This window comes from Chelon labrosus, assembly GCF_963514085.1.
Source record: "Chelon labrosus genome assembly, chromosome: 21".
Taxonomy (NCBI): Eukaryota; Metazoa; Chordata; class Actinopteri; order Mugiliformes; family Mugilidae; genus Chelon; species Chelon labrosus.
The window spans coordinates 4,411,574-4,437,492 of NC_140354.1; the positions used below are offsets into that span (position 1 = coordinate 4,411,574).

At 43.4% G+C, this 25,919-nt stretch overlaps 1 protein-coding gene across 1 annotated transcript; it reads left to right on the forward strand.

The window, feature by feature from the left end:
* rnd2 (Rho family GTPase 2) lies at positions 1-25,084 on the forward strand. Its single transcript, XM_084570435.1, has 5 exons — positions 1-269; positions 754-841; positions 19,688-19,797; positions 21,829-21,963; positions 23,981-25,084. The coding sequence occupies exons 1-5, from the start codon at positions 168-170 to the stop codon at positions 24,248-24,250; spliced, it is 705 nt and encodes a 234-aa protein (XP_084426561.1). The 5' UTR covers positions 1-167; the 3' UTR covers positions 24,251-25,084.
* Positions 25,085-25,919: the final 835 nt, after the last annotated feature.

The following is a 25,919-nucleotide window of genomic DNA, read 5'->3' on the forward strand; positions in this document are numbered from 1 at the left end:
TGGACCGGAGGGTTGCGCGTACGACCGGAGGAAGCTGGATAAAGCGCACGGGCTCGGCGCATGTATTTGCTCATATTTCTTCCCGGTGTTCGATTCCGCTGCGTCCCTTAACGGATGCTGGGTGCAATCCATCCCCGTGTCAAGTATACGCGTCTGACGGACAAGCCATGGACAGTCTAGGCAGCCGCTGTAAGATTGTGGTGGTCGGGGACACGCAATGTGGGAAAACGGCACTGCTGCACGTCTTTGCCAAGGACTGCTATCCAGAGGTAGGTCTATGAAAAGTCTGAACTTTACCTTTTTTATTGTTCTGAGGAAGAAGATCAGGAGTTTATAAGTTGGGAAGTGGAATGCGGCTCAACTTAGGCACTCGTTCAGCAGGTTACATCCACCTGCCTGAACACAGTAATATTTAAACAAGAGACAGAACCGTGGGGAACTATAGCTTAATAAATGCCTGCATAATCACTGTAATAAAAAACTGTGTAACTGACTTTTATAGGGTCTCCACCACTGCCCAGAAAACTATGAGGCTTCCACATCCCACAGTGTTACATTTCTATACTGTATAGCTTCATTAATATCCCCGAAGGACTGGCTGCCTTGTTGCGAAACATGCCTGACATGATTTTATTTGCCAGCTGCAGCCTTTCAAATATAATATTCCCTCTAGTCTATCACAGTGGCCTTGTAAACACAAGCTTATCATGTCCCCCCTAATTGGATAACCAAAAGAAATCTCTTATTTTTCAGAACTACGTACCCACAGTGTTTGAGAACTACACAGCCAGTTTCGAGATAGACAAGCACCGGATTGAGCTGAACATGTGGGACACGTCAGGTAAGACAATTTCATATCTCCGTCTGCACCTTCTCTTGGAGGCTGACATCAAATCAATCCACTGCCAGCCCTGCCGTGGTATCTTGTCCCTGCTCGCGACCGTGGGAGGACTGCCTCCAACTCCCCTCTCCAACTTTTACACTTTGACAGATTGCTTTGACCTAGTCGGCTTATATCTTTCCTTTTTAGATTTTTGTTTTTAGGTTTGGGAATTTACTATTTATGAGTGTCGTCTCTGCTGGAAGCTGCGGTGCCAGCCATGTCTCTGTGTGTGTTGTTGTTTGCATTCCTCCCCGTGTAGCCCACTGTGTGTGACTGGCTCTTCCCATGATCTGGCCCAGGGTCAAGCAACTGTGGGATGAGAAAGGGGCGAGGGCATGGATAATTCAGACTTTAAGTGTTTGCTTAAGATTTAGACGGATTTGCTGACATGTTGACAGCAGTACTGGGTCAGATAGTTGTCATGTTATCTGCATTTACAGACAGTGTATTTATTTTGTAAGAGGAATTCATTCATTAAGTTGTTGTTTTTGTCCATTCAGATTTATTCCTCACCCTTTCAGCTGTTAGTTTTAGTGACTTATGATTTTGTAAATGTCATTTCAGGGACTTTCCCGCTCCGAATGAAACTCTTGAGGCATTACACATGTCAGATTTAAATGCAGATAATGCTCAGTGAGGGTAAACAAAGCATTGTTGTTCCACAGAAAGTAGCCGGTCTCAGCAGTGTCATGCCATAACTATGACTCCTGAAACAAAGCATCTTTATTTTAGTGGTATTTAAGTTTATGTTACTGGGCTAAAGTGTTTGGATAAAGTTTACACTGTGGAAGTAGTTTTGGCTACTAGGCAGAAAGTAGCATCAGCAAGAGTCCTGCACAGAAATCCATGCTCTATCCCAGTCCTGTCAGTGTGGATGAATTAACTCCTTGAAGCTACTCTGTGTCTGCATGTCTTCTCAGGCCAGAGGCTCCTGCCAGCCATCTGACCAGTGACATGGCTCAGCAGTTAGAACACTGAATCTTCCCAGAGGGAATTCTTTCTTTTACCATAAACATTCCCAAACCTAAAAAACTCTCTTCCGGGAGAGATGATGGGAGTATTTTTAAGTTACATGCTCAGTCAGCGAAAGAATGTTGTTTTTTCTTGGATCTCGTGTCGACCCAGAAAGTAAATCTGCTCGAGCCTGTCAGTCAGGGGTCGGGGTCTTCAGGGGCCCAGGGCCACAACTTAGAGGAGACCTTATCTCTGTAATGATGCAGTGGGAATGTTGTGCTTCTGTCCATCTTTAAAACCTCTTTGGCAGACTTTAATCTTCAGCCGGGAGCCGCCCGTCCCACAACAAACGTGATGTCACCCCCATCCCTGTGTGCTTCTGTGTGTTTGCATGCGCTCAGAGGACCTTGTGTGGTGTGCCATTATTCACTGATTCACAGCAAACACAGATGTTCATATTTTCTCTCAACAAGAAAAATAATTGGCTCACACTTGGATGAAAAGGGGCTTTCATCTGAAGCAAATAGCACGTCTCCCATCGTTCGTCTTTTAGCATCAGCTTTTTTATTGCTTTCAGGTCTCCTTGTCAAGCTCTGTTTTATTTTTATTTTACCTTTTTTCGTGTACACCAGCAGCATAAGCACCATCACCACCAGTTCAGTGCCCAGGCTCTTAAGGTTCAGACACGCCATCGCTTATAACGACACATTTAAGACTTCAGTCAGTTTGTTTCTTAAGAATCCCTGTGATCAGCGGATTTACTTTTGTGGTTGGAGTGAATGCGAGTTAAACTTTGACTGACCTTAGCTGTGTTTACATGGACACTAGTATTCTTTTAGAGTAGAATAATTCAGAATAAAAAAGCTTCACCACTTCAATCAGGACAGACTGGCACGATCAGAAGGAATTTTCAAGTGGATTGAGAAGGGTGTTGTATACCCTCTATAATCTGTTCAACAGTAACATGTGAGCACATAATAACCATGTTAACGCTCTCTGATTGGGATAAATACCCTGTGGGGTTTAACATCAGGTGATGTGAAGAACAAGTACTTGGAGATAAAAAACAACGAGCTGTTGTGTTTGAAAAGATCAATGAAAGCCGAGTCGACGTGGGCAGGAACGTTGGAAACGTGGTTCCATCTCGGCCATCTCACACTGAATAAATCAGCTGTTGTTCTTCTGTTGTATTTCCTGCAGATTTGACACTCCACAGTTCGCAGAACATGTCAAAAAAGTTCTATTTTGATTGGCATTCTGACACACACTTATACCTAATAGAATCATTAAATTCAGTGTCAATGTAAAAGTTGAAATATCTAATTAGATTTATTTAAATTAAAGTCATATTTTAGGAAATATTTTCCTTTAAGTCACGAGGAACAATTAGCTATTAACTAAACAATCTGTCAACAATATCCACCGCATGGCGCACAAGACATTTTAATTTTGACTTGGCATTTGCACCAATCAATCTCCCACTTGCTCTTCCTCTACCACAGTCCTTCCCAGCCCGTTTAAGCATCTGTTTTCTTGCTTCCAGCCTCTTCACACAAAGTATTGTCACCCTTTTAATTGCTGGTGGGGTCTTGCCTGCTGTGGCCTGGCTCTGTCCACAAAACACTATTGATTGCAGTTCGAGACGAGGCTCTTTAAACGGCTCGCCTGCTTCACATTTCTCCCGTACGGTTGGACGTGTGTTGCCATTAAACATGGTTCATTGTTGCGGCATGGAAGTCGGCCATTGATTGGTTTGGTCTCATTAATTCCGGTTCTTCCGCGAGATCTAGTCCTTGCAGGATGGGCGAGAGCAGGGGTGAGTTGTTTATCTAAGTGAGGTCGTTACTGAGTGTAAATCAGTGTGTTTTTGTGTGGTTCCGTTGCACTCCCTAAACAAATGTGTGTTTGAAGAAGCTTTGCACAGAAAAAAAGGTGGAAACCAGAGGGCAAGTTTCTGCTGCGCTTTAAATTCATGCACTGCATTTAGCTCTGGACCATCTGGAGAATTAAATCAATTACAATGTGATTGAATGGAATTCAAATGAGGAAAAGCACTGTATTTGTAACTATGCTATATGGGTAAGCAGACGCACAATGATGGATGGTGTTGTCGGTTTCACCATTGCATGAATCAGTGTCTTAATTGACTTTTAAAGCAACCTGAGCTGTCAAGTGGTCAAAATGTCAATGCGTCTTGGTGATAACTGTCTGAGAGCCATTAGTGATTACTGTCGATGCTTGCAGGCTCCTTTGGTAGTCTGGATTTTTACCGAGCGTCAAGCATTAAGGCACTCATCATCTCTTCCCAATATGGTAATTGTGCTTGGGAAAGATTCCCTGTAGCCTTGTCCTGAGACTAACACGCCACTAAGAGGTGTGCATGCTGTTTCTTACAAGTCCAAGTCATGATGGGCCGGGTTTCCCCAAAGTTCCTACAGCAGTACATCCACGTCTCTTTCTGTTTCTCTTCGATCTCTCTAATGCCTGACCTCATTCTCACATGAAACTCTTGGAAGTCTTTCATTCTGTTTAGTCATGCTGTAGTGTGCTTTCAGGAGGCAATCCTCGGGAATTTTGTTTTGCTTTCTTCTTTCGCTGATGTCTCTGGTACTAATCGCTCAAGCTGTGGTGTCTTCTCACAGCAAACTTCCTAGAGATCATTCAAATCTTGTGTCCATAACTCTTATTCTGAGAAGCTCTGCAACTCCTCTGTAGATTCTTTGTCTGATCCGTAATGTCGGCTGGTGCCTCCAGTTCTAACCAGCCAGTTCTTTCTCTTTTTATTTCCAAACAAAGTGCTGCTTCTGCTGGGAACATGAAACGCCTCACTTGCTGTGCTGTGGAGGATTTTTTATTTTTTATTTTTTCTGCAACAGACTTGACACCGGGTGTTCACAACAAAAAACTACCAAAGCTGGCTGCAGTTTGGAGCGCTATTGTTCTGCGCAGGCAGTGACAGAACAATATTTATCTGAAAATGTCACAGATTATTTAGATGAAAATTACCACTCACACGGGACTCTTGGAACTCTTGCATTCTGTTAAGTCATGCTGAAGTGTGCTATCAAGCCGGAATCTGCAGGAATCTTATTTTTATTTCCTCCTTAGCTGCCATCATTGCTATCACTCATGTCGTTACAGGATGCTCAGACCTCATTTCCATCACTTTTATCCTGAGGTCTATGAAGCCCCTTTTCTCTGTTCAGTGTTTCCTCTTTTAAAGCTGTGTTTAATGTTTTTTTCATTTCCCATGACAAAGCTTTCTTGTGTTCTCACACTGTCGGGCGCGATTGTGTTTGACTTGTGAGACATTGCAACAGTGTAACACCACTCCGAGAGAAAGGCGCTCGCTCAGAGTCATGGCGCGGCCGCCTCCTCCTCTCGTACCAACTTTCCAGCATTCCTGGCTTCTTTATGCTCTTTAAACTCCACATTCTCTGTGCAGTGGACCGGTAGGGCATCCAGCGGCCTATAAAAACACGCTGAGTTCAGTGGGCTTTCCAATCCTCAACACTTTCCGCTTGATTAATCTTTAATGGACAATGAGTGAACTACAACTGCAACTCAGAGCAGAAATAAAATCAACAGACTCCCCTCTGCCCTCAAAGCTACAGCTCAGTGGAGCCGGAGGAAAAGTGCTACAAGACCTGATATGATCAGAGTAGGGGGTATACAGGAGATAACATTATTTGATCTTGACCTCTTTGAATCATGTTAGACTTAACATTAAATGATTGATAACCTGCATTTGTCTTCTTCTTCTAAAATTCCAATTTTAGCTCGAGCTGCTCTTTCGGTGGCTGGAAATCCGCTGCATATATAGCCACAAACCTTAAATACACACTTTGTTTATTTTTGTTCGCATCCTGAAAAGAGGATGACGACATCCTTTCAACTGCTGTTCACAACCGGAATGTATGCGCAGAGCCCAGGCTCAGAAAGTTGTTCCTACTCTTACCCTAACCAGCCCAGGGCAATAACTGCCTAAATGAAACCTGTTTTGATGATACATAGCTAGCTAGAAGGCGCTCCCTTGCTCGGGGGAACAATGCCTGCATGACAGTTTCGGGTAATAAGTAAACAGAGGATAGCGCAAGGTTGGTGAAATACTACAACTTAAAACAACTGTTTGTGTCTCTTCAATTAAACAGAATATGTACTGAAGAACTTTAGAAAGTCTGTCTTTACCCACAAATTTGAAATGAGTCCATAAAATGTTGGAAAATAGTAAAAATGGTCACTGACAGTTTTTATAAGGATGACATTTCTTGCTTTCTCAGTTCCAAAGTGAAAGTTACTTTTTCCATCACATAAGACTAAAAAGTAGAAAACTGTCATAGTTGGAAATATGTATACTAATAATAACCCCATTATAGGCCCTTATGTTGTTCTTATGTGGTAATTTATAGTCCTTACATATGATTTGAGTTTCACAGTGAAACTAATTATAATTGTATGGCTCATTTTTTTTTAAAAAAAAATTGTTAAAAGGTATCTGCTTGTACTGCTTTAAGCAAAGCAAGCGACCTGGCTTTGTGGATTGCACTGCTGGTCAGTCTACCACTTGATCCAGACCACAAGTACTGGATGGACCGGTTTGGATATTGTACAGATATTCCTGATCCCACGAAGATAAACCCTTTATCTTTCGTTTCTCCTGCTGTTCTCCTCTTTCTTTTCTGTCTGTACAGACTTCTTTTTCCAGTTGCCACTGTAAGGTTGACATTTATGATTTTGAGTGAAATGTCTTGATTAGACTGATCGTCATGAATCAATGTTTGATCACATGCTGTACCTCCAACACACACAAGCAACTTTCCCATCAGTATCAGTTGTGCGTTCTTGTCTGATGATAATAACACGGTGAAAGTTGTATATATCAGTTTACTATATGTTAGCATATCGAAGTTAGAATTTTGTTTTCATGGCTCTTGATGAAGCATTCAAAAGTCTTGACACGCTGCAATATTTCATACAGCCATTGTGAAAGAACCTACTCTGTTTATATGTAACAGCTGAATACTGAGAGCAGTTTGAAATAACCATGTTGGACTTATGACTGCTTTCTTGGATCTTTGAAAGGGTTGGAAATAAACGTGGGTCTGGGTGCCAGGGATCCAATCTCCATCGACAGATACTAGAATGCTTCAATGGGTATTTTTGGACAGAGTCTACGGTTCTCCCGCTTGGTCTTTATAAGCTTGATAAGAGAATAATGAAGAATGTCTTCTGGCACCTTCATGTCACCCCTCTGGCGTCAGGTTGGGAACAAGCCCGCGGCCTTTTTGGCAAACTGCGCCGTATAATCCCCGGGATTAAAGTCGATGGTTAGATCGACAAAGGAATCAAACTGCAAATGATAAAGTGGTACCATGAGAAACAAAGATGTATCTGAGCCTTAGTTTTTCAACATTCCAGAAGTAAATCCCCAAAAATCTATATTTCCTTCTTCTTCTCATCCTCTGCAAATGATCTCCGGCTCTTGACCTGCTAAAAATGTGAAGGACAGCCTTGACACCTGGGCTAAATTTAGGTTCTAGTGCAGGCAAGACTTTGTGAGATTATTACAAAGTATCAATTCCCATAAAAACAGGGGAGCATTCAGTTTAATGTAACTTCTTTGGAAGTTGCATTGTCAGGTATCTTTTTCTCTGCGCTAGTTATTTATTATTCATCCTTCCTTTTTTCCCTTGTCGATGTTCTCCATCTCCGATAGTCCATTAGTCAAGACGGCTGCTGGAGCGATGAGTTGAGGTCAGTAACAGTCAGGGGCCGTGTTAAGCATGGTGGGGGTGGGGGGGCTGGAAGTGCTGCATGAAAGCCAGCCATGCGCACTGACAGAACGCACAGGCTGTATTTACCACACACAATATCTTCTCTCCTCAGTGACAGACACATACCCACGCAGACACCTGTATTTACACACAGTGCAGTCTGCCACATGCACCCACTTTCCCTCCCGTTTTACATGCATACAAAACATCCCTGGCAGTCCACATGGCCACTCACCCATAAACAATAAAACAAGCACTTCTGGGAGGCCCCAGAGGATGTTCTGTCGCTGTACTTCAAGTCTCTTATTTCTGTCTGAGGAGCCTTTAAATGTGTCCATGGATATGAGGTCACACACACATTCCTTCGCTTCATCCGAGCCTCTCCATACTGTCAGCTTAATGCTGAGGACCAGGCAAAAAGTGTGTAATCTTCTTAAAACAGCACTGCACACTGTTGATAGGCTGCATGCGGGTTTTACTTAGTTAATGTGCCATTGTTAAAATCAAAGTGATAAGTTATTAGGCGCCGAACACTAACTGGACAGAATTAAAAGCAGCCTTTTGGTGCGTTGTAAAGAAAAAGACCACTTTAAGGCTTTTGATGAGCTCACACTGACTTAGATTACAAGCCCTGTCTGAAGCTTTGCCATGCTGAGCTACTAACAGAAAAGACTTAAGTTATTATAATGACTGACGGAGAGTAAATGGATAAATTTAAGACTTGTACTGTTTTAGAAAGCACAAAAAGGAGACAAAAATGCAAAGAGGAAGAGTTTGTTGCCATAATCTGATACAGCCTATGCTTAACAGATAAATGCCACTAACTTCCCTTTTATTTTTAAATAGTACTTGTGATTTTTGCTTGTAAATCTGGCCTCTAAATATCTGGCTCTTCATATCTGGCTTTGTTCAGCAGTTAGTTTCTAAGTGAACCTGTCGGATGCTTGTTGCTCGGCAGTGCTGAGGTTCTGGAGCTTTCTGCCGTAACGAGATGCTCAGCGTGCATCTAGCCGAAAGAAGTCCCTATGAGAGCGAAGAGAGTGAACCGACCATCTGAGCTGAACAGCCAAACAATGACGCGTGACAATTTGTCTGACAGTCGCAAAGGGAACGAGAAATCAACAATAGATCGGCTAAAAAAAGAAAATGTCTATGTTTGATGAATACGCGTGACCACATGTGTACATACATAGGCATGTGTATGATTGAGTGAGTGAGTATATGGGAATTCCTACAGCTCTGACCCTGTGACCCCTCCTATTGTTTCTCAGCTGACCAGAGGCGTAATGGGGGGCTGCTGAGGGGCGCTCGGGCGGGAGCCGGGGCATAATGAGGCATCTGCTCACTGAGGAGGGGACGGGCTTACACCATGTTGTAAGAGCAGCAAGTGTTGACCAGATTGAGAACTAGAAAATGGGACAGAAGGAGCGCGCAGAAGGAGAAGTGCGCATCTGTGCTTTTCTCACCACCCCCCATCCACCACCCCACCCTCCAAGGCTTTGTGTTGTGAGTAGGGTTTGCCGGTGGCACCCTTGGGACATGACCCATTCTGGTCCTTAGAGGGAGAGACACACAAACGCCGCTTGTGTCACATTTTGAAACTTCTACAGCCTCTTGTTACACGCTGAAAACACTCTTCTACATATACATATGGCATTATAAAACAGTCCTGTTGGGAATTGAACACAGTGCCTTTGTGTGTTGTACTAAGAGACAGAGGAAGTTATAGGAGCTATAATTGTTCAGCCTGCCTTCACTGACCTGAAGTAACACGATCTATGACAGTGCAAAGGATTCCATTTAGGGAGCAGGAAGTTATTGATCATATTTTATAATGGATAACAGACTAAACACTGATGCTGGCATATTTTATGGCCAGGTGATTTGACCCGGTCCCCTTCAGTACTTTATCACCGGAGTATTATAGACAAACATCCAGCCCTCTCTTTGTGTGCTCTTGCTCTACTCTCTTTCTCCAGAGAGCTGCCCAAATGTGCTAATTCAAAGGCACCGTTTTCCTAAGAAGACGTTCAAGAAGAGCAGGCATGTTCTCAACAAATGCACCAACAATAATTATTTTTTTGAACACTTCTTCTACTAGTTTTGCTACTTTAAGTTTGATTATTATTTGGCAAATATTCATGCAGGGTTGAATGCACTGTGTCGTGATACGATTCTGATGAAATTTAATATAAAGCTGAAGGAACACGCTGTCCATTTTCAGTAATGTAATCTCTGAATAACAAACTACTGTGTTACTTGGAGCAGTACAGTAACACGCAACATAACCCTAGCCCTGTTCATTCATTTTAACAAGAGAAGAGAACAAGTAGTCCACCCTAAGACTACTCCAGGCATTTGTCCCCGTTCATCTGCAGCAGCGTGCATGCAGCAGCGGATGTCTTGGTCATCCAGGCAGACAGGAAACCCAGCCAGGGAACTGTGGCTCTGTGTGTTTTCTCTGCTCTGTCCACTCCCTCTGCCGAGTGCAACAGTACCCGATGCAGCGCCAGCTTTGATCAGCTCACTTCAAACGGCCACTGTGTCTGGTTGTGCTGCTCCCAAAGCCAGCGCTCAGTCCCTCCGGCCACCCACCTCCACAGGAGCTATACCCTCTCGACATTCGTCTGCAGCCCATCCGAGCGTAAGGGGATACGGGGAGAGAGGCCGTATTTCACCCCTCCCCAACCCAACCTGCACCTCGCTCACACACACTTGACAGATCCCATCATTTATGGATGACTTTATTTATAAACAAGATCCAATGTGCTCTCCTTCTCAATGCTGCCGCCGCTGTGAATGTTAAATTGCACTTGAAGTAGAGCCCTGTCTCCCTGGTGGCCTCCCTTGGGGGTCGCAGAGTGGGCTGGGGTATAGATAGCACCATGATAGGGATGTTTTTGGATGGTTGTGCACTGTGGGAAGTGGAGTCGATGTAGCAGAGGATGTCCTTTTCCACTTTTACTTTCAGGTTACTGACTGAATATCCTCAATCTCTCTTCCATATCAGGCAGACAGCTGTGGACAGAGACGCGGCAGTCAGTGTTATTACAGGTTTAAATGAAAATCTTCAAGTGGGGATACAAGCCTCGAAAGGAGAGTATGAGACTGAAAGATGTATGGGGGTGGAAATAAAGGACGTGATCTCTCCTTTTTGGCAGGTGAAAGAGATTAATATGAATACTTGAGTGAGTGTGTGGTGATCTTTGAACATGGCTGGGAGCTTTTCAGGGCAGAATTCATTGTGTCATGGCAATCACCCATGCTCAAAGAATTAGGTGGGTGTCGTGGGCAACGTTGGCAGTTAACTTCTAGCTCTCAAGCTGCAGGCTAAGAGAACCCCTGCCACTAGACTTTCAGGCCAACACTTTCAAGCCATCCGTTTTAAGCTTAACTGAGAGATGAGCATATTTGCTATGAGTTTATTTTGGACTGACATGGTGGCCAACAGCATTGCAGGTGGAACCCAGTGTGTGCTTTTACAAAAATCTGCCAGGAACGAGTGCATCCATGTACTTGACTGTCCTTTGCAGTGCAACATGACTCTATCCCTTTGTGTCTTAATGGCCACTGAACTGAATACGAGGGTCATCTCTCTCTACAGTGCACTCAAAATAATTTTTTAAAAGCCTATGTATCATAATTTAAATGTAGTATATGAGTGCCAGATGGTTTGTTAACACACTCATCTGAGATGCTGTCCTTACAAGCTGTTCAGAAGGGGCTGGCACCTTAAAAGATATTTGGCAGGTGATTGAAAAAAAGATTCTGTCTCTCAGTGTTTATTGCTGGCTAACTTCAACCTTTTGTATCAGCAAGGCATAAGGCGTGGTAGCAAAGTGTCAAAGAAGAGACACAGCAAACTGACCGTCGTGCCAGTGTTTCCTCACAGGGCACTGATTGGCCCACACCTCTGCGGCTCAGCCAGAAGAACAGAGCTCCACTTGAAGCTCAGCAAGACGGATTGTTCTTGTGACAAAAGGCAATCCCACAGCCGCACTCAAAGCCAAACTTTATGCCATGTTTTGGTCCGAAAATGGGCAGCTTGACTGTGCAGCCGTGTTAATGTTTGATCCGCTTTTATTTGTAGTCTGCCGCTTTTATCTAGATGTTCCTTTTAAGTTGGGGCTCCTCTGATCTGATCAGCGCTGGATATTCCAACCTGCCTCCTTTCCTTCAAAAAAAATTTAAATAAGTTAATAATTCATCCTCAGAGATCCCTCTCTAGCTCCGTGTTCAAGTTGAGCAGTTAGACAAAAACAAAACTAAAAGTGCAGTCTGTGTTGGGTGTATTGAAACCAGCCAGGCTCCTACATTGATTGGTTTGAAAAATAATCTTCACATTAGCATCTGGCAACTATTAACTCTAAGTTATTTTTTTTAAAACTGTGTTATTTGCTGTGTCAGTGCCCCCCTTATAGAGGCAGCAGTCATTCACAGCTACTTGACTTCCTCCCTCAAATAAACGCTGGGTAGTGTTTGTAATAAAACAATGAAACACATGATCATCCCCAAAGAATTAAGAGCGTCACAGTCTGTCACTGTCTCCTCAGTCTGAATTCTTTTCTCAAAACAGTTTGCAGAAGAAAACCAACGCACTGACACAACTTTTTTAGAAACCCAGACAGGGAATATATAGATCAACAGCAGATGTGAGTGACAAAAAGCAAAGCTCACCATAAACTAGAGCCTTACACAGACACTGAGATCAAACGACAAGAGACGAAATGCATAGCTGCTATTCTAGTGGAATGAGTGTGTGTGATTACTGAGGATTTAGTGGAACTGAAAGTGGACATACTCCTCTACACCCCTGAGGCTGTACAGGAGACGGACAGTAATGCTTCTCTGCCCCCCGCCTCTCTCTCTGGCCGGCCTCTCGCTTCCCAATCTGCAATTGGACAGCAGACGCGGGCAATAACTCCCCTTCAGCTCCTGAGCAGATCCATGAAGGTGCTTGACGCTCTTCAAAGGCTGCTCTTCCTCCAGAGCGAAAGAGCGGAAGCTTTGATCAATATCTCCCGTGCGAAGGCTGCACACATGGAAGGTTAATGGCCATTTAACCCAGTGTCACCTCCACTGTCCTGGCTGTGTGCTAATGCTTTTGAAGACTTGACGCGGCCATCTCTATTACAGATCAGCAGCTTTAATTGTGTGTGTGGTATGTACACTTCTGTGGCCTGTATGTCAAGCTGAAAGAGACACCAGAGTTAAAAGGCCCAGCCCACAGCTCAGGCCAGCTGGGGTTGCTTCATTATAGGCTCATTAATGGATTTTTTATCTTTGGTAGATATCTTGTGTTGAGTGTTCGTTAATACATCAAAGCCTTAAAGCGTGTTTGTGTGTCTTTTCCTTCAACTCCTTTCACAAACTACGAAGAACTACGAAACTATGAAGATTTGAGTCTTAATATTGCAACTGCGTCATTATCTCCCAGTACCTGCACCACATCCAGGCATTTCTGTGCTGATGCACCAGAAAACATTGAACGCCGGAAAGTAGACGGACAGACTTCTGACGCAGCGTTGATTAATTAGTAATTCATTTAAATGAAGGGATCTGTTCAGACTCCTTGATGTTGAGGGAAATGCTCTGTGGGGGCTCACCATCTGCTTCAGGACTCCTTGTTCTTGTCACTGAAGGTAGATGCTTGACAACTTCAGCTTTTTCAGCGTTGTACGTTGGTGATCACACGTCTTGATTCAACATTATAACGCTGCCCAAAATCCCTACAGACTGGCAACTGTTTTCCTGGAAATGAATAGAAAACAAATACTGCAATGAACAATAGAGAACTGTAGATTTTGCACTTGGAAATACTCAACAAAAACATAATATAAGCATGCAAAATGCTAAATGTGCTACATGCAATGATAACCAGTTTATATTATGAAATTAATTTCATTTTTTTCACTTGCAATATATGTGGTTTCCACCGGGAGGGTGGGAATAAGGTCAGCAGCTCTCTGTGCAGCATGCTATATAGGTTTCTAGTTGTGGGATTGCAAAGGAAAGTTTTTGCAGCATAGCCTTCCGATTCAGACAATAAAACACACGCTGCCTTGTACAGTGGAGTGGTACACTAGGTCAAAGTAACTCCGTATCCTCTCAAAGGGTGTCTTGGCAGCGGTCTGTGTTTATGTCTGTTTGTGTGGAACTCTCACTGAGGAGGAGTCATTTCAGTTCAAAACACCGATCGAAACTTCAGCAATGAAAAGTCTGCTCAACCTCTTAAAGGCTGGAGCCATAACCCTCTCGCTCTCTCTTCTTTTAGTCACCTCTAATCGTCAATGCGCCAGAGTGCCTCCGTGATCCCCTCGTTCTCCTCCTCTCTTCTTCCTTATTTCCTTTCAGGGCTTCACAATGAAGCCATTTGCATCCCTCCAGGTTGCTACGATACTCTGCCACCCCAACTTGAAATGTTTTGCTTTTACTTTGAAGGTGGATTTCAAGAGGAAAACAGCTGCGGGAGGAGAGAAAAGACGCACAGAGACAAACCGTTTTCGTTAATTTGGTGATTTGGTGACATTTGAGAGGGTGTTTGTTACCCTGCCTTTGTGTGCCTGGGTGTTTTTCAGAGTGTCTGTGGCCTAATGAGGCTGTTAGTTGCTGTTGACTCCCTGCCATATGTGCATAAAACACATCAGACAACCTCGAGGCAAAGACTATTCTTCTCCCCTCACTCAAAACGATTCGCTTTTGAGCTGTGTCTGCAATGAGCATGCAACAAACAGACAGAGAAAGAGTGCCTTCCTGCTGTGTTGGTTCAGATTAATGCAGTGAAAAGTGGAAGGCTCAGTTAGATGGTGATGCACACTCAATTGCACCAGAGTCCCAAAGAATCTCCTCCATCAAACCGCACCATTTGTGTTTTATTGTTAAGTTATTTCAGTGCCTGTCATCATAAAATGAAGTTCCCAGGAAATAGCATTTGAATGAGCAGACAGAGAGCTGTCATGTTTCAGACAGCTTGTCCCTACGGAGGAGCTGATGTGTCAGGGGACAGGAGGCATAAATGAAGTCATACCACAAAATCTCAAGCCTTATTACTGTACATTAGCGCTCCACTAAGTTCCTGTCCGCCTCAACATCCTTAGGGATATTTCTGGCCTTTGATGAAGCCCGACTGACGGATGGCGAGGAATGCTTCCCTCCCACCTCTGTCACCTCTGCTCGGCGGAGCCTCCTGCATGGTGATGCAGCGTGGCTTAGCACTAATTAGCCCTGTGGAAATAAAGACAGAAATCCACTTTCCGCTGTGAGAGATTGCCGGTGCTAAATCAAGCTAATGCTAATGCCCAAGGATGTTTTGTGAGGGGTGTTTTATGCCTGTCCTTGGCACGTCGTGGCAGGGTCCCGCTCCTTGCCAGGCGGGACGTTTTTTAGTGGTTCCTGCCAGGCTGTGCTTCCCTCTCTCACCCTGCTGCCCCATCCATCTCGTCCTGCCTCTGTCTGAAATTCAATTGACCTTTTGTTCCACTGCACAGTGAATGGGCACAGGCCAGCTCCACCAATAGCCAACCCAGAGCTCTCATACCTCTTTATTTGATCTGTCCTGCCGAGTCCAGTGCTTTTATTACCTACCCAAACACCCACTTCCACCTTCCCCTCCACTCCTCTACAGCTACATCCTCTTTTATCTCTGGTTATGTTTTTTTTTGCTGGAGAAAATAGCAGGTGAACACGCTTTCCTCATCTCCGCTTCCTCGCTCTTGATTATTATGGTGACTGGCTTTTATTTGTGCCCGCTCGGCTGGTTTTAAACAGTTTTCTCCGCTCCTCTCTTTTTTTTTTTCCTCTCACTTTGCAGAAGTGCTGACTTGGCTTCCCTGTCGCTCAAGGCAGAGGAGATTTGAATTGCTGTGCTGTGGTGAGGCCTGTTGTGACCGTGACCTGCCAATCATTGTGATCTTTGGGATTGATAAATTGATCCCAACGGCCTCTTTTCAGCTCCTAATTCACTTTAGTCAAACAAGTACTGTTGTCTCAACGTTCAGTCATCAGACATCTCTTACCCTTCATCTGGATCCTGCTTTAATTCCGGCGTTGCTCCTCCCATCACTACAAGCTTCTGCAACTTGCCATCACACTGGCGTCAAAGTCATTAAATGTTTTCTCCCCCACTCCCCCATGCTCCATCTTTTTTCTTCTTCAGCTCTAACCTTAGTACAGGTCTGCTGCACTGTGATACATACTAAAGACCAACTTCAGCAGCTCCAGCACCTCATGTGTGACCGCTACCAATCAGAGTTAGCTGCTGTACAATGTGAGCTTTGCTGACTGTCGGACTTGACGTCCATGTGATTGGGCGTTTTTTTTCCCTGAGTGTGGTTGTGTATGTGTAAGTCCTGCTCTCTCAGCAGTACAGAACAGAAGCAATCTCGTGTTACAAAGATGAAGAGGGCATTATGAATTCCTGATAACATCCTGTAAGGTGTAGATGTACAATGACTGTAACTTTTCTCTGACACCAAAAATGTTGTTACAGCACAGTTTGTGTGGGAAAATGAGATATCCAAATAGATATCTACCAAATATGTCCTGAAGGGTTTTGCAGCAAAAAAAATCATTGTACAGGGCATCATCCGTGTGAGCCTAAACATTTCCCAACATGAACTACTACTAAATGAACTGCAGTTAAGATAATGAAAAGTTTACGCAGAGAGTCAGCCAGAATCTGTCTCTAAAGCACCATAGGGCAAAAATGCACTGTAAAACATTACAGCCCCATTAAGTTAGGTTTTTCTTCTCTTTAACTCCAATTAGACGCTCCCTGTGTCTGCGTGGGTTCTCTCCGGGTACTCCGGCTTCCTCCCACTGTCCAAAGACATGCTGGTTAGGTTCATTGGTGATTCTAAATTGGCTGTAGGTGTGGATGTGAGTGTGAATGGTTGTCTGTCTCTCTGTGTTAGCCCTGAGATAAACTGGTACCCCACCTCTCGCGACCCTTCACGGGACAAGTGGTTTCAGAAGATGAATCAAAAGTTAAACTTCCTCTTTAAGTTTTGAGTTGAAAAGAAAAGCACTGAAGGAGGAGGAGGGGTGATATAATATGAATACTGGGAAAATATAGAGGTTGCCGTCATTTTAGCATTTTTTAATTAGACAGAACTAATATTATAAATGGGCGATACCTTTGAAATAAGTCTCTACAAAAGAGGATTAAACCACGGTATTACACCATCAGCAAAAATACTGGCACCAGAAGCGTAATGGGTGGGTGGATTTTAGAAATACATTCCAAAGTGTCTGTTTTTGGTGGATCAAACTTTAACATCCTCGTCTCTACACTGTGAAATTGCCTCAAAAGAAAGTAAAGTAAACGTAACATGGTTAGTTAGAGCTAAGTTGTTCAGTTTAAGTACTACTTGAATATTTAGTACAACTGAGTTTAATCAGTTTCATTTAGTGTCCACTAATTGACACAAATTGCACCTTTCTTAAATGAACTATTAACTCCAGATTGAATTTATCCAGATTATATTCACTCAACAGCTCAGATTCACTTAACTATTAATTAATAAGTAAATGCTTGAATCTACACAGTCCTCTAACAACAATGCACCGACTTCATTTGCATGCCAACATTTATTTTCCATAAATATTTAACATCACCTAAAACTCAACAGATCAGGAGTGAACAACAAACCAGTGGAATATTGCAATCAAAGGATCTTTAAGACAAACGATGGGAACCAAGTGACAGTCTTGTGCCGTAATATTATAGCCATATAATGGTGAGCATAGCTGCCTTCCAAGCAGTTGATCTGGATTTCATTCTCAGTCAACACAAAGGGCTTTACTGAATTTTCCATGGGACAAATAAAGTATCTATCTATCTCGAATCAATACTTCAGAATAATTCGAACTGAGGTAGCCCACCAATATCTAAGTTTGAATGATTCTGATCCAAATCTTACCCTATCATTCCTCCTAGTGACTATTTCCCGGTTAAAATGAGTTACCCCCAGGTTGGCATCTTAAAAATAAATAAATATGAAAACGAGCCCGTCTTTTGAACAGCTCTTTGAGAGGAACAGCTCCACAAGTACTACCTGCACAAGATCTTTAACCAAAAACAAACCTTTTCGAAGTGGACTGAATTTAAAAACAAGTTGGTCCAATTGTTCGATCCTAAGTCTCTGCAAATGTAGAATTTCATAGAATTTACAGTGTAAACTTCCTTTACAGCATCAGGTGCAGGGCATTGCTCCAAATGCCAGTGCCAGCCTTTGTACATCTTGTCAAAAAAAAGTTACATTTTTGAACAAACGAGGTGTGAGTTGAATCTGTCTGAAGTTTAGGTAAACTTAAAAACTTGGCATTAGTAGTAGAGAAATCTAAGTAGAAAGAATTTAAAAACATTATTGCTTTTAACTTAACATGGCAATTGATATGATTTAATTGAAATAGTGAGTTCATTTGACAAGATAAAATGGGTTTTCTTCAGTGGATAATGGAACCTAATAGAGTATAATATCAAGTTGAAACAAGAAAGTTCTAACTTTTTGAATAGAATAGAGATTTTCTTCATGTTGATTTTTCTTTTTGTTGAACTTTTGTTTCTAAGTTGTACCGATTTGAAATGTATTACAGTGTACTTGAAAGTGGTGAGCCAATTTTATAAGAATCAATATGGTAAAGAAATAGTCTTCTAACATTTGGAGATATTTGTTGCAAAGTGCATGTTGGTGGGAGAAAAAGAATATTAACCAAACTGTTGCTCTCTCTTGAAAGCAGCGTTCTGTAATGTGCAGCTCGTGATGCTGCGACATGAAGCCAGTTGCATTGTCCTCACGGGTCACCATTAGACAGCCAGTTGAATGATGGGGGCTACGAGCCTCGTGCGGCTATTGTCGTGTGTGCCTCATTCCATCGTTAACAAAGAGAACATAGTGATGCTGAAACAGGCTGTAGCGCCATTGTGCAGACTCCATTTGCCCCTTAGACAAAGGCACGCAGCTCTTTAACAGGCTGTTTATTGTGTCAGGTCTGGTATGAATCACAGATACACCAAATGTTCAGGGTGAATGACCTTCACCCAAGGAATAAAATCAAATATTAAAGATGTGTAATATAACAGTTTGCATCACCTACCAAATGCAACAGGTTTCATAGATATCTGCACTTTTCTAGGGGTATGAAATGTCACATTTTGTCACCAAACCTGTGGGTTTTGATGACTTTAAATTTATGCAGCCAGGGTGCAGCAGATTAGGTCCACGCCAGCTCATAGGCAGGAGGCAGGAGGGAGGGTGCCCACGGCCGCAGCCACATTTCCCAGAGAGCCCAGATATTTTTACAAGTCTCCTAATGAGAGCTGTAAGAGAGCAGGGACCGTGTAACTGAGTGGCTTGTGGAAGTACGCCGGCGCCACTCTGCCTTCAAACTTGATCAAGGTGCAAAAAACGAAAAGCCAGAGCCGGGGAGCAGCATGTGGGTGCATGTGAACCTGATACAATCAAAAGAAAATGGATGATTTTAAAACAAGGACAATTTGCCTCACCCAGACAGAGAGAGAGAGAGAGAGAGAGAGAGAGAGAGAGAGGGATGAGTCGAGAGAATTAAGGGGTTCAACCTTTAGTTTGGCCTTTGTGCTGGCATCCGCTGTCGTTTCAGGATGATTATGGATTGCGTGCACAAGTCCTCCGGTTCTCTACCCACTATAATTCACTTTTGAGTGTGTGTGTGTGTGTGCCTCTCTGAGTAACCCCTCGACATTCCTCGTGAAGCACTGTGATAAAGGCAGACCACAGCTGTGTGGAAGCCCAGGAGAAAAAGATACGCAAATGTGTTCACATAAATGTTAAGATGGAGACTCATTTGCATCTGCAGAGTGTGTTCAAGCTGAAGCATGTCCAAGTGCATCTCATATTCCTTGCTTTAATGGACTATGCATGTATTAATGACCTTTAGATCACCTTCTGGGATGTGCAGTATGTTTCTAATTGACAGAATAAGCCATATGTTTGGGATGAAGACCCTCATGGGGTTGAATCGGGTTAAAAGCAAGTACACATAGGAATTTCTCAGAAGACGGCATGACCTTACGCCATATGTTATTGTATGTCCACAGGTTCCTCTTATTATGACAACGTGAGGCCACTGGCGTATCCTGATTCAGATGCGGTCCTCATCTGTTTCGACATCAGCCGCCCAGAGACTTTGGACAGTGTCATAAAGAAGGTCAGTGTTTTTTTCTTTTCTTTTTTTTTTCCTCCTCCGCCTCTTGCAACACTTTGGCTAAGCATTTAATATCTGCTGTGATTCCGTTTTTCCCAATCAGCGTCTCGTATCGACTCAGATTTCTGCGCCAGCAGCCTTTCATGGCTCAACAATAGAGCAAATCAGCACACAGGTTAAAGCCTCCCATTCCTTTATCTCATCAAAACGTCCATGGATACTTGACCCTGGTGCCTGTGAGCAAAAAAAAGGTCACAGTGAAGAATAGGAGGAGAGGTTTTGCAGCCGGGTGGGTTCAAGAGGAACATCAGATACGCAAATTAGCCACACCAGGCAAATCAGAGGAGCTGCTGCAGAGCCTGTTCAAGAGGACTAGAAATGGATTTTCTCTTGGCATTTAAAGATTTAAGATCTGGGTTTTATGCAGAGTGGTCAACCAGATGTTGGCAGTTAACATTTGCAAGGTGGCTGATGGCTAAGAGTTGAGACTGGGTATACTAACGGGGTGGAGTTGTCAATTATGGTCTTGGATGTGTTTTTACAGACTGTGCCCACATATAGTGTAAAACCTATGGTATTTATATGGTACCTGACTTGCATGCATGTAAAACAGGCCTGGGCCTTTTTGTGGCCTCTCATCTTGAAGCCATGTGTGTGTGTTTGCCTTTGAACTGCACCCCGCGTGGGTCAGAGACAGTTCCCATGGCTGGCCTGTTGACGTGTTTAGTGGTCTGAAGGGAGCTACTAAAATGCCCTTGGACACTTTGTAGATCTAACCCGGGACACCATTTTTTTAACCCGTGAATATCTCACGATCCTCAGTAGAGTCTGTCAACAGGGGGAAGCAGTGACGCCACCCAGATTTAGCTTTTCCCATGCTTCACTTGGCAGGGGGTTTCCATGACCCCTGGCCCCTAGTTGTCGTCCTGGTAATCCCTGAAACTTAAGGGGCACATGGAAAACCTGTTGCACAATCACCGTCCCAAATTAGACTCTTGACCTCAAAGAATGAGGGGGTCGCAGAGGTTGCTAGATGACAGCTGGGGGAAGAGAGAGGGTTAAACAATCAAAGCTTTTGATTGGGTGTTATTGGCAGAACGAGGATGGGCCTGAAAGGTTAAAGGTGGCTTTCAGAGTGCAGGAAGAATGGACACCCTGACGCTCTGCACACGGCATGTGGAATATTTGTGTCGCGGGGAGAAAGGAGCGTTGGTTCAGCTGAGTTTCAGGAGCGACATTTAATCTCATGGTGACTTTTTTAGGAGAAAGACTGCATAACCTTTTCAGTAAACAAACTGAAATAGATTTCTTGACTGAGGCAGCATGGGGAAAGTTTAACACACTTCAGATAAAAACCTCAACTAAGTCGGCACAAATAAAGTTGTCATGTCTCCCCGTGTCACAGTTGTGTAGCTGTTACAGTCTTGATGGTGTTTCTTTGAGGTGAAATAATTAGCTAATTAATCTTCTGCTGACAGAAGGTTAATTGGAACATATTTTGATGATCAATTCATCTTTTAAGCAATTTTTCAAACGAAAATGCCAAACATTCCCCGTTCCAGCTTCTCAATTTTCAGTCTTAGTCTTATGTGAAAGTAAATTCAGTATTATTTTTTTAGTCTTAATGACCATAATGACCTTTCATTACGTCCTGACAGTGTATCCGATGTGTTAATGGATTCCATTAAAAATGAATTTTCTGATTAATTACAAAAAAATCTAAAACTTAATAAGATAGTTGCAACCCTGTCAATATGCATTGATGAGTTTATGTTTTATAGCACTGCAGCTACCCAATAAATTATAATTACTCCCTCCACTGTGATCAAAGGTTTTGGTCAAAGCAAAAAAATGTTTTGAGATTCTTGTGAGCTGAACAAATCTTTTATCGAGAGAGCATTCGTGTCCCTTAAGCTCATGTATCCAGTGTCAGAGAAACTAAAGGTTGTCACTGTTTCCCAGCAGCCCAGCTCTCATCTTCCTCACAATCATTCATGTATTCCTGTGTTTCTCTGTCGCTTCACGTCTCCGCAGTGGCAAGGAGAGACTCAGGAGTTTTGTCCGAACGCCAAAGTGGTGCTGGTGGGCTGCAAGCTGGACATGAGGACGGACGTCAACACCCTGAGGGAGCTCTCCAAACAACGCCTCATCCCTGTCACCCATGAGCAGGTGAGAACAAGCAGATGATGGATACCAGAGGAGTCATGGGCTGGGATAAATAATGAGACTGAGACTCGGGAGGTGCCCTGGGAAGAAAGACAGATTTGAAAACAACAACGGATGCGGAAAAGAAATTAGAATGCCATCCAGCTGTAATATAACATTTTTCCATCTTGGATCAGCAGTGGCATTGCCTCTCTGGCGAGGTCCCACAGGAAGGGAATGTGAGAGAAAGCTCACGCAACACAATCAGTTACCACATGAGCACTATAAGAGCTGTGTGAAACCCCTCGGGGACATGTTGCTGGGGTCGGCATTTTGACCAAAATTTGCTGACAAGAGGTTGCTTATGGCAAGAGCAGCACAAGAGGCACAAGTGGTTAGTGGAGTTTACGTCTAGGGATGCAGTTTTTCCTCAAATGAAACATTCATGCAGATTTGGGGATTTTCAAAATGCAGGATGAATAGAAAACGGACATTGATAAATGAGTGAGCTGCTTTATCGCATGCTGCCATGACCTCTATGCCAGGGGGACGGGGGAGAAGAGGAGAGGCGTGATAAACTGTTCTGTAAATCTGTGAATTTTAATCAGCTTTCAGTGTGTTCATTTTGTGCTCGCCTGTGTTGGACATACAAAAAGTGAAGGGGCTTTTTCACCAGCGCACAAAAGCCCTCAAAACAAAGGAGCCTTTTTCCCCCCCGCTACTGTTTGAGAGCTCACCGCGGGCTAAAAGCATGCTGCTTCCAAAAAATCAGCAACTGGAAAAACATTCATGTTCATTTAAATAAGGTACACAAACAAAAGACCACAGAGCTAATGTAAAATAGCTGGGGACTGTTTATGGCCGGGCCTACATTAAGCTATTGCTTTGCTACTTATCCGTCTCTCATTTGGTTCAAGGCAGCCACTGCTTGTCTCTCTGAAAATGTGTGTCACACAGCAGATGCCAAAGCCGTGGACAATAAACGTTTTGGTGCTCTAATCCAATAGCCTGGGTCGTTATCCCGTTGTAGATCTTAAATTGAATTCCGACAGAGCTGAGGAGTCGCCTTCTAGAGTGACCACTGGGTGAACTCAGACATTTCCGCACTAATCTGCCGGAGATTCGATCAAACTTCTCCGCTTGTCGCCGCAATCTCCGCCTCAGCCTCCCCCCCAGCCCACCTCCACCACTGAATCTAAATCTGCTGTTCCATCTAATGAGGGCTTCATTGCTTCTTATATGCCCCTCAGTGCAAGGCCGTGATAAAAATCCAACCACGTCCACTGGTGATGAAAAGCCCTCTCTGTGTTTTGGAGAGCATGCCGTTTTAGGGTCATGGGAAATGCGGCCCTGTCTCATCAGTTACAACCTTTGCATGTGTGGATCCTGTGTGAATAAATTCTGATCATGAAACGAGAGATGAGGCCGCACTGTACTGCGGCGAGGAGAGGGGCCGAGGGATTTTACAATTAAATTTGTATCTGATTTGATCTCAAGCAAACAATTTGCGGTCTTAATTAACTGGGTATATTGTAACATTCCTCGGGGGTACGCTCCGGTGCTGGAGCAGTTCTGTAAGAGTTTAGTCTTGTCTCTCTAAATAGCTGCACAGACCATGTCAACACCGGCTCAGTGGGTTCCGCACCTCTCTAATCCGTCTCTTTTACATCAGACTGAGGAGTCAACATCTACATTATTCATGCCTCAGATGAAGGAGCTTCATTTGTCTCCAGACATATTTAGATCATTGACATTCACTCTACAGTTTAGGCCAACATCTTTGTCTCAGCTGCTTCTTCTTTTCCGAGCATATTTAGTTGTTTTCTGTTGAGAAATAGTGCCTACATATTTAAATTTTCTTTGTGAAGCACCACAACACCTTAATGTGAAGGGAAGACTCATGTTTAACGCCACCTCTAAAGGCCTGAGGAAACAAAAGAAGAGACGTTGTTGTGTCTTCTTAGAAAAGAAGCAGAAATGTTGCATCTTCTTCCTGACTTTCTCGCTTTCTAATTCTCTCCCGTCTGTCTCCGCGTTCCAGGGCAGCACGATAGCTCGACAGATGGGGGCGGTGGCCTATGTGGAGTGCACCTCCAAGGTTTCTGAGAACAGTGTTCGGGACGTGTTCCACATCACCACCTTGGCGTCGGTGCGGCGGCCGCACAAGCCTCAGCTAAAGCGCAGCAGTTCCCGCAGGGGCCTGAAGCGAGTGTCGCAGGTGCCCCTGCCACCTCTTCCAGGTCGGACTGAGCAAATGGACCAGGCGCCGGCCATGAGGAAGGACCGGGCCAAGAGCTGCGTGCTCATGTAGAGACCCATCCTAAATATATACATATATATATGTACATACATAAACACAAAAAATATATATAAGAGGAAGTCTATTTATTATTTGATGCATTTTTTTTCCTCGTATTTTCATTTTTTGCACTGCAGAGGAGTGACAAAAGAGAAACACGGCACTGTGGAAACAACTGCTTTGGATGTTTTTTTTGAGTGTGTGCATATTTTAGAAGCTGTTTGCATATTTGTGTTGTTCTGAAATGATGGCAAATTGGACAAATGCTCTGGATGCGAGGAAGCTGTGATAGTGGAAGTGGCGTCCAGTCCCTGGAATAGAAGTGGAATTCAAGTTCCTGCTCCAATAAGAGGATGGAAGAGTGTGCATGTGAGAGGAGCCACGTTGAAGCAGTGTGTCTGGAGATGAATCTTGTTTCCAAAGTCAGTGTTGTTCAGCAGACATGAGGACTAATTGTCTGGCTACACTGCCTTAAGTTACTTCCTGTTGCCATACTTGAGAGGAAAACCTGTATGTACAGTAATGCCGAAAAGGGATTCTACTGATAAGGTCAGATCTCAGCTCAGTAAGAACTGAAAATGAGAATTTGACGGAAATATTGTAAGTGAGCATTACTGCCACAAGTGCATTTTAGCAAGAGAAGTCACAACGTGTTTTATTTTGCGCAATTTAACACTATTTTTGTTTTCATCAGCTCTGCTCGTGTCAGTTTGAATCACTGAAATTAATGCTGTTGTCGCTATTTTAAAGATGTTTCTTTGTGGAAAATAAAGTGGTAAAATGTTAGGGCTATTTTATTGTACTTTCACTAATCTCTAAAATAAAGCAGCAGCTTGACTGTATGGGGGAAAGACAATTTACGGCTGGAGTTTCCTTCCTAATTGTAATTATTTTTATTGTAATGGCTCCAGCAGTGTTAGACTGTAACCAACTGTGTCTTAATGTTAAGAATGATGGACCAAAAACTTAATCATTTACGTGATTTCCTCTACCAGCCTTCAAAAATTGCGTTCTAAACTATAACTTTGTGGCGTTAATGCCATCTCTGTGCTCTCATGTTGCCCTGCGAACAACACTTCCATCGGAGGAATGAGTCAATCTGTCAAGGTAATGTGCACACGACGCAGACCTCTCAGCTGGCAAAAACTAAATTGAACTGCACTGCAGCAACAGCAGCAGCGCCGGAGCACTGATGTAATGTTTTTAAATGACTGACTCCATACAGTTTCAGAAGCTTTAGTTGCAGTCTTGCACAAGCTCTTTAATTGGCAGAGAACAGTTTTGCCATCTAGCTAATTCTGGTGCCACAAAGCATTCTGTTTCTTTTTTTTTTTTTCTTTAACTCACTTCATTTGTAGATGGTTCATCTTAGACTTTCTGTCTAAACTGTTTTACACTTACCATTTCAGTGGAGGTGAGAGCTGATGTGCCCGTTTGCTGCAAATCAAAGCACTGGCAGCAGCTAAAATCTTTACCTTTTATAACTGTGTGACGACGTCTCTGCCGTTGCATCCCTGCCAGACACTAAACTATTGACAAAATGAGTATAAATGATAGAAGGGATCACAGCTAAGAGCAGGGGCTTCCACGAGAAACAAAAGGAAAAGTGGCTCAGGGTGTAAAAAAGTATTCACGCTACTGTAGACTTGATCACTGGCAACAGAGCTAGACACTGTTAGCT